The sequence below is a fragment of the Labrus bergylta genome, chromosome 15 (assembly GCF_963930695.1).
Source record: "Labrus bergylta chromosome 15, fLabBer1.1, whole genome shotgun sequence".
Lineage (NCBI taxonomy): Eukaryota > Metazoa > Chordata > Actinopteri > Labriformes > Labridae > Labrus > Labrus bergylta.
In genome coordinates, this window is record NC_089209.1 from 18,146,792 (window position 1) to 18,156,357 (window position 9,566).

Here is a 9,566-nt window from a genome sequence, read left to right on the forward strand (position 1 = left end):
ATGAAGGGGGGGGGACAGTAAGAGGTGAATTATCTTTTTCTTTTTTTTTGGGTACACGTCTCAATCCTGTTCACTTTGACTTAGCCGGTTGTTTTCCCATTAGCAGAAAGCTCATTTATCTCCTGTGATTGTAAATGCATACATGTGTGACAGTTAAATCTGCTGCAATTTGTATGCATATATGATGTGTGTGTGTGTGTGTGTGTGTGTGTGTGTGTGTGTGTGTGTGTGTGTGTGTGTGTGTGTGTGTGTGTGTGTGTGTGTGTGTGTGTGTGTGTGTGTGTGTGTGTGTGTGTGTGTGTGTGTGTGTGTGTGTGTGTGTGTGTGTGTGTGTGTGGCCCGCGGGGTGTTTCTCATAATAAAAAGGTTGTAAGTGACAATGAGATCTTCTAAACTGAGCAATAAGATGACAGGATTTGTGTGTGTGTGTGTGTGTGTGTGTGTGTGTGTGTGTGTGCGCGTGTGTGTGTGTGTGTGTGTGTGTGTTAGATTGAATGGCCTTCAATGTGTACTTTTTATGCATTCATAAACATGCACACATACTACATGCAAAGACCCTCTCTGTCCCTGCACATGTGCTGTATGTAAAAGGCACACACATGCTCATAAACACAGAGTGTGGCCCGGCCAGCTGGGTCGGGAAGTCAAATGTTCAGTGGAGCTGCGAGTTTAAGTTCAGTCAGTCGCACTGCATCGCCCCGGCTCTCCATATGGGACCCTCCTGCTCACTCTGCACATCACAGCTACAGTCGCTGCAGGCTACATGGGGAAATATCCTGTTCATCTTAGCTGTGTTTAACTGTAATATCTATAATGCTACAAAATGACAGCAAAGACCGAGGCCAGTCAACAGTCATTACTACTTATTCTTCAGTTTGGCTCTTTGTTGTTCATAATTATTTATTTGAAATAACTTCTTTTTTTTTTTTTATTAAAACAACCTGATATAATACTCTCTTAAACTCTTTGTCTTTTCCCTTGTTTCATTAATAAGGTTGTCCTCCCTTACAGCCACCCCTCGTACATTTTCCCATAATGCACTGGAGAGAAACGTAGTACAGAAGCAAACTAGAGAAAACCGTATCACGTGCATTAAACCACAAACAGTACAGTAAATATATATGTAAAATAACTAAAGGAAAGTGAGTTATGGTAGCTATAGAAATATTCACTAGCAAAGAGCACAACACAACACTGTGTGTTTTAGATGTTTAGTGATAGATCATATGAATGTTGAGACAGATGAATGTATGATGAGATTATGTTGGAAGTGGATGTTTTCAGTTGGCTGGTCTGAGTGGATAGACTGAGAGGGAGACTCCAGAAGATTCAGAATCATCATTCCATTATACTATAATTCTAATTGTCAAATTGCATCCCATTGATGGTTTGGTCCTTGCTAGTGAATATTTGTCATTGTAGCTAAATGAGCTGACGTTTGAGTAAGTACTGCAACTTTACGATGGAGTTTCTCAGTAACTGTTTTTGACTAAATACATTTAATTTCATGTCAAGCATGGTCCTTAATGCACCTCTTTTTCCTTAGTCATTGCTTACACATGTGTTGTGTTGTATGTGTGTGTCCTAACAGGATGAATGAGGAGCAGATAGCTACAGTGTGTCTCTCGGTGCTGAGGGCTTTGTCCTACCTGCACAACCAGGGCGTCATCCACCGTGACATCAAGAGCGACTCCATCCTGCTGACCAGTGATGGCAGGGTGAGTGCACATGATCAGTGTGTGTGTCTGTGCATATTTACAACTCACACACTCCGCGCTACAGGACGTTACTAAACCCTGAAGATATTGTTCTAAGTCATGCCCGTGGTATTAATAACCAATACTACGACCCTTGTTTCTGTAAGTGGTGATTTCAGGGTAACACACACACACACACACACACACACACACACACACACACACACACACACACACACACACACACACACACACACACACACACACACACACACACACACACACACACTCACTCACTGCCCTTCTCCATGGAGGCCACTCCTGCTGCTTGTCACCATCCAGTGCCAGAAACTCATCATCATCAATTACCACTTGTGCCCCAGTAATTAAATCCTGCCTAACTCCTCCTAACGAGCTGATAAGACGTGATTAATTGAAGGATAATTAACCACTAATACGGGAGATTAGTGTCTTCTATGAAAGCTCTTCATCACAATGGGTTAGTGCACTTCTCAGCATCAAACAAAGAGGCACTGAACTTATACACACTCTACTGTAAGTCCCCCCACTCCTGCATGATGAAGAGTGTTACCTGAACGCAGCATTGTGTCTGTGTGTGTGTGTGTGTGTGTGTGTGTGTGTGTGTGTGTGTGTGTGTGTGCAGATCAAACTTTCAGACTTCGGCTTTTGCGCCCAAGTTTCCAAAGAGGTGCCCAAGAGGAAGTCCCTCGTGGGGACGCCCTACTGGATGGCGCCGGAGGTCATTTCTAGACTACCTTACGGCACCGAGGTGAGGACGACACACATAAATGGATTGGCATTTTTGCCCTAAGGGCCTCAGAGACTTCCCAGTTTGCTCTTTGCTTAGATTTTTCATTGCTGACTTCAGCTTCAGTAAAAAGACAGATTATTCTCATTCTTGTGTTTCCAGGTGGATATCTGGTCTCTAGGCATCATGGTGATCGAGATGGTGGACGGAGAACCCCCGTACTTCAACGAACCCCCTCTGCAGGCCATGAGGAGGATACGAGACAACCTACCCCCGCGGCTAAAAGAGTCACACAAGGTGAGGAAGATTCCTAATTCATGTTTTACAGAGAGTAAGCATGGTTGAAGAAAATACCAAAGTCAAATTTGCAGGACTTCAGTAAAAGATCATTTAAGGAATAAATACATGTCTTTCTCATAAAAGGGGTTTAAGATGTTAACGTTTCATTACATAAAAATCAAATCAATTATTTTAAATCTGTAAATGCAATAAAACCTTACGACTGTAGCTCAGTTAGTAGAGTCTGTCTTCTCTTAACCATAAGGTCGGGGTCCCCAGCCCCTGCAGCAACATGTCCAATGAGTCCTCTGTACAGTTTTGCTCCCACTGCTGCGTCAGCGGCTTGTGCATGTGTATGAATGGGATTAGTTACTTCCGATAGACACTTTACAGAGCAACCTCTACCATCAGTGTGTGAATGGGTAGGTGTGACCTGCGGTGTAAAAGCACTTTGAGAAGACAGAAGACTAGAAAAGCCCTATACAAGCTCGAGTTCATAAATCAAATAGTTATATGATTTTTCTTTACGATCATTTCTACAGACACAATCTACACGCATGTAGTTTTCTTTAGTATTTAGTACACTAGCTGGAAGGTGAGACTTTAAACCAGATTACTAGTTTTTACGGTTCTAGGGCACAGATCTGAGGTAAGGGGTGATGTCACAGTGATAACATGTAGTTTCACTGTATTCCATGTTTGTTTTTGTTGTTTTATTTTTTGATATTATTGTGTTTTGATGTTGTGAAACATGTAAAAGACAAATACATTTCATGTTCACCATCACAGTTTAGCAAGTTAGAATGCTGACAATAAAATATTAGAGAGAAAAAGCTCAAGCTGATAGTCACCAGATTTCAATGTATTTGTCCATAAAAGAAAGTAGTGGAAATCATTTTTACACTGACCTTTTCATACATATAAAGTACCAGATTTATAGCCTCTCTTTACATCTTCAGGTTTCCTCGGTGCTGCGCTCCTTCCTCGACCTCATGCTGGTGAGGGAGCCGTCTCAGAGAGCCACAGCTCAGGAACTCCTCCAGCACCCCTTCCTCAAGCTGTCTGGACCTCCTTCCTGCATCGTCCCCCTCATGAGACACTATCGCCACCGCTGACCTTCCGGCCCCAGAACTGCCCTCCTCTACACTAAAAAAAAAAAACACACACATACACACACAACCAGGGTGTCAGTGCCCTCACCCAGCCAAAACACCCCACTGCTCGGTGGCAAGACACTAACACTCTCACTTGTAACCGTGACGTAGATTAGCTAGAGGAATATCTAAATAAACATTTAAAAGAACACAGGATGGAGAAAAGAAGAAAAAAAAGTCTACCATTTTGAAACTTAGAACTGGAGAAGAGGAGTGGACTCTGACAGAGGAACTATCCAGATGTCCAGTAGAAACATCCTGCTGCAGTCCTTTTTCTTCCTACACTGAGTCTTCAGCTATATGTAGACTTGTAGTAGCCAGTAGCAGGAGCGTCAGAGCCGAGGAAGGTGATGCAAACTGCTGACAAGGTGGAGGGACCCTGGAGCATTGCACTGTGTTTCAGACCAGAGCAGCAGATTGCAGAACAATCAGCACAGAGGTTTTTTGGGGTTTTTTTCAACTCAAAATGAGGTGTCGTCTGTCCACCTGAAGGGCGGGCTGCTGCACCGCTAGTCGAACGGAGATGAGCTTTCTCTCTTCTCACAAACTAACAGTGAAAATGTATTTTAGAGAAACTTGTAAGTTTTTCTGTACAGTTTTGATAATTTGCAGTATTTTATCGTGTCGTAACCATTGTGATATGAGCAGTATTAAATAGAGTTTCTGCAGAGATCTTTCCTACTGTTTATAATCCAGTTTTTGCTTAAAAATATAAGAGATATCCCAAATAAACCAACTCAACCTAACTGTTAATGAAAATACTAAATATATTTATTATCTTACATTTGTAGACAGAACTTCCATTCAATGTTGGGAAAAAAGGGTAATGTCAAAATTTTGTATGACGTTTTAAAATATTTATTTATTTATTGGAACTGAAGGTTTATTTTTTGGTAGTGTGGCCTTTTTGTTTTTGTTTAATTTGTTCTGTTTTTGTTGGGAGTTGTTTTACATTTCTTAAAGCGCATTGGCAGACAGTGATATCAGTTGTTATATCATCCAAGCAATACCCCTAACCTCTTTATGAAGCCCTGTATTTATGATACTGTAATTACACCATGCATTTAAATGTAGCACAGAATGAGTGAGCAGGTCCATCTTCTTTTATATTACAAGTCTCATCCTGTTTCTAAAGTGAAGCCCGCTTGTCGTCAAGATTTCAGCCCGCTGATAAAAAGGTCTCGTTTTCTACTCACATCCTCACTGTCGTCATCTCACTCCTTATCCCGCCTCAGTCAGACACACACACTCGCTATCACTGGAGCTGTGCTGCCATCCTCATCTGTGGTCGGACCGGGGGAACAGTGTAATCCTCCACCCTGCATTGTTTTTAACCATAATTCACTGTGATATGTAAATATGACTGTGCGTTTGTGAATGTGTGTGTGTGTGTGTGTGTGTGTGTGTGTGTATGTGTGTGTGTGCGTGTGTGTGTTTGTATGTCAAAGAGCAAAAGATGTAGAGCGTGTTTATCTCTGTACAACATCTGAAAGTGTGTGCGTGTGTTTGCGTGTGTGCTGGCTAATCCTCGACACTGTGTCAGGGCCTGAATGAGTAACACTTATCTGTGGTGTTGGCTTGTACAGTGATATTGCATGTTTGTTATCAGTGAAGCTGGTTTCAATTAAAAAACGCCCATTAAAACATTGAGATGTGTTGCATGGATTTTTCCTCCATCCCCCCCTGAAGTCGTCTTCTACTTCTTCTCCCTCACCTTCTTCTTTTCCTCTCTGTGTTTCATATCAAGCAGAGATTTTTTTTAAACAGCACACTGTCAGATCCAAGTACTTCCTTTCAGCCATCAACTGTTTTTTCTTTGTTGTTTGGGTCCCCCATATTCTCTAAATTCAACAGTTCTCATTTCCAACTTTCTCACCCTAACTTCCCCACAGATCAGAGAAGCAGAAAGACACATTTGTGGATGGGTGTTGCTGTAATGTACGAGGTTATTTCTCTTTCTTTCCTCTAAGCCATTTCCCTCTAAAGCACTATAATGGGATATTGATTTAGCTCGGACAGAGAATGGAGCTTCTTTCTCAGAGAAAGATACCTCTGCCGACGGCCCAGTAAATAAAAGCACTAGTGCCGAGGCCAGTGAGACCCCAGGGCATCAATGAAGATCAAACTCAACGCTGTGAAGTCACATTAAGGTGAATAATATCAAACATCCACAGAGTACACTCCACTGCTCTAAACACAGGAGCCTGAATTACATTAAAGATACAGTTAACCAAACAGCATTGAATTTGTAAATTCATAGTCGTCTTCAAATGACATCTGAGAAATGTTTTTTTAATTTAAGTTTTATCATTTTCAAAGCAGATATTTTGACAGCCAACAAAAAGAAAGACGTGTGTAAGTTATATAATTAATTATTTCATAGCTTAAAGTCGGGGCCATCTATCATTAAGAATTAGGTCATTTCCTTTTATTGTAACAGCCTATAAAGCTGTTTGCCATTATCTGTATCTTTGAATATGACTTTTTCCCAACAAAAACACATCTTGATATCTAGAAATATAAATACAAGAAATTCACTTTGCCGTCCCACAAAATCATATTTTGAATCAGTGGGGGCGACACAGAAAGAAGGGCTGTGACCAAATCATGTCATTTTAATAAAACATTTGAAAAAAAAAAAAAAGTGCAATCACCGTCTGTCATGTCACAGAATATGTTACAACTATTCTTCTGAATTCATAGTTACTAATCAACCTAATTTGTCACACCTGTGTGGTTTCTGTTTTCATGGGGACTTGTACTGGGGAACACTTTGTAGACCTTAAACTCTTTGGTAATTATAATGAAACATCATTTTTAGATTTGGTAAAACAGTGTCATTTTCTTATACAGATTACTTTGCCTTTTGACTTGCTAATGCATATTTAGGAGCCATGAGGAGTTAAGGAAGTGGTGACCTCTCGACCTCTTGAGACCAGGAAGTAATACTGGAGAAACTTTGCTCGGCTGAATTTGTCGCCATTAAAAGTCAGGGGATTTGTTTTGAAATGTAGAAAGAGGGTCGTTTTTATCGCATAGGTTATTCCAGCCACAACTAGAATCCAAACAAACTGGACTGAAGACGGCGTCATGTTTGAAGTACCTGAAGCTCAAGAGCAGGTGAAGTTTTTCTATAAACTGTTAGTCCGCAGTGACTCTTTATTTCTGTTCTTATCGAAGGCAGACATGCAGGCTCATTTCTTGGCACCTTCTTGGATTTCTAAATAAAGCCTTCTTCTCTGAATGTTTTGCTACTTATCAGTTTGAGTAGGAGCCATGTTTTAGGTGTTTAACACAAACATACAGTATTTCGTTATATTTTGATAGGTTGACTGGTTCTGGTTGTTCAAATACTCTTGCTGAAAACTTCCTGGATGTAAGCCAGCTCTGTTGCTCTCTGATAAATGTGCGTTGACTGTTGTTCATGTGTTGTCATCAGGTCAGCCAGTCGCATTGAAAACTTTATAGCTTTTATTGAGTTTTCTGATGTTAATCAATCCTCTATTTGAAGACATTTTTAATAGGCTTTGAGGTTTTCCACTGTTATTTGAGATGCTGCTGCGTCACTAAAAAGATTAAAATATTCAAATCTATACCATGATCTATACACGTAGCATGTGTTGTTGATAAGGTTCTCCTTTTAACTTTGGCAACATGTTTCTCACTCCACTGCCCTCTTTTACCGTTCACTATTGTGACAATGTGACCTTTTTATTGATAACAATATGTAGGGTTCAACCAGCTGATAATCATATCTTTCAAAATAGTTAACACTGGGTGAGCTTTAAAAGTCTTTTTGTTGCAGAAGCTGCCCCCTGTTTCAGAACATCGCATTAGGGTTGTAGCATTAGGGTTGTAACTACCCCCTAACACTATGAGCTCAACTTAAGTTGCAGGACAAATGATGAGAGATAGTTAGGTTCAGAGCACCGTTGTTATCCTTTGTATCAAACACTCTTCCATGCCCTTCATTTGCAACTAGCCTGTCAGCTGTAGCTTGTGAAAGGCCTCATTTAGAGACAATGAACGCACAAGCAGAGTGATCGCTGGTGAGCAGGCCGAAAGAAGAAGAAGAATTCAGTGCCAATGAAAACAGTGGACAGATTTTTAGAGAGACAACGACTCTACCAACTGAGCCACAGCCGCACCCTGGACTACTTTATATTACAAGCTATTCCCAACATTGTCCAACCAAATAGATCCAGTGCTTTGAAGGGCCAGAATATCAGGAACATCTTTAATTTACTACCTTTCTGACATTATTTACAAAAAGAAAAAAAAGAAAAAAGTAAAACCTTAAGTAGAATGAATCTTTGATTGTGCAGATATTAAAGTGACAGTTGAGCTAGACACAAATGTGGGTCATACAGTCTGCTCTAGAGACGTGGTTGGTGGTACAGATGTGAAAGAAGTCATATGTGCTTTGTGATATTTAAACTTAACAATCTGTCAAATAATAGGTTATAAAGAGTCTAATGGGTTCAGCTGACATTTTGTTAATAGAAGACTATTTCTTTTAGACTAATGATGTGGCGAGGCTGAGTGAAAAATTGGATTTAAGGTTTCCACTTTGATGACTGAGAATGATGTATGGCGTCCATGCTACAAAAACAAATAGGTGTAGCTGACACAAATGCTCTGTTTATTTTCGATTAGAGTTGTTCATATTGCGTTTCCGAAGGGCGAGAGTCCAACGACAAAATCAATAGCTCATTCCTGCAGCGTCTCCTTTGACAGGACCATCAGTCACCTTTTTACAGTCGCTCTGATTCATTACTTCATTGTAGTCGTGTGTTTTTTATTTCACAATATAGCTTATTAATTTCAAAGGATATGAAAACAACTTGACAGGTGTTTAAAGATGAGTTCAGCAATTTATTTCAATGAACAGAAGAATACTGCACAAAATTGCATCAGCAGAGGTTTATGCATAGACTTTGATTCTGAAAATATAACACACATACTTTCTTTAAATTGAATTACTTCTCTGTATGTTCATAAACACTCTTATATGGCATTCTGATCAATTCCTTTAGTGCAGAATTTTTGTCAGATCTTTTCATATTTCTTTTTGATATGTTCCATTCAATGGCATGACGAAAAGATTTTTATTGAAGTCAAAGCAAAAACAGCAAATCTGAATGCCACTGCACTGCACACACTACAAGACTGGTCCACTGTGAAACACTATGGCTGCATTCAAAAATAAAACGAAGGAGATTCTCAGAAAAAAAAAGACATATCAAGATCAGCAAATACAGAACCAACAGTAGGTTTTTAAAATATTTAGCAGCAGTTTCAGAGAGAGGAGAGGACGACAAACTGTTGACAGATGACAGCAGAAGCTCTGACAAATTCTTACTTTTCTTGAAAAAGAAGATCGACAAGTTGGCTTGAAAGATTATTCACTAGATCCAAGTGTTGTCATGGAAAAAATAGGTGTCATAAAAGCACAAACCTATGTCTTTGTTTTCATGAAATTTCTCTTTTTTATGGGGAAGAGGATTGTATGACCTTAAGTTTAAATTGAGCAGTCAGAAAAATCTGTTTTTTGTTGGTTAACCCTCCACTACATCCATTCTAGTCCTCAAGCTGTCCCATTAACTCCCAGTGTTTTCAGATGGCCTGCAGTAAAGGCTACACTACCTCTCTGTCAGGGATTCAGTC

The 9,566-nt window shown here is 40.0% G+C and overlaps 2 protein-coding genes across 7 annotated transcripts in view; one reads left to right on the forward strand and one right to left on the reverse strand.

Moving 5' to 3' along the window:
- The window catches only part of pak5 (p21 protein (Cdc42/Rac)-activated kinase 5), a 76,213-nt gene extending 70,666 nt beyond the window's left edge, over window positions 1–5,547 (forward strand). For all 6 annotated transcript variants that reach the window (XM_065963438.1, XM_065963436.1, XM_065963437.1 and 3 more), the window contains 4 exons: window positions 1,592–1,718; window positions 2,362–2,487; window positions 2,629–2,763; window positions 3,705–5,547. In XM_065963438.1, the coding sequence (XP_065819510.1) occupies window positions 1,592–1,718; window positions 2,362–2,487; window positions 2,629–2,763; window positions 3,705–3,860 (544 nt within the window). In that variant the 3' untranslated portion in view covers window positions 3,861–5,547. The remainder of the gene's footprint in view (window positions 1–1,591; window positions 1,719–2,361; window positions 2,488–2,628; window positions 2,764–3,704) is intronic.
- A 3,206-nt stretch (window positions 5,548–8,753) lies between these two features.
- The window catches only part of lamp5 (lysosomal associated membrane protein family member 5), a 5,540-nt gene continuing 4,727 nt past the window's right edge, over window positions 8,754–9,566 (reverse strand). Inside the window, exon 6 of the mRNA XM_020632373.2 lies at window positions 8,754–9,566. This exon is cut by the window's right edge and continues 272 nt beyond it. The gene's annotated coding sequence lies outside the window, so the exon portion shown is untranslated.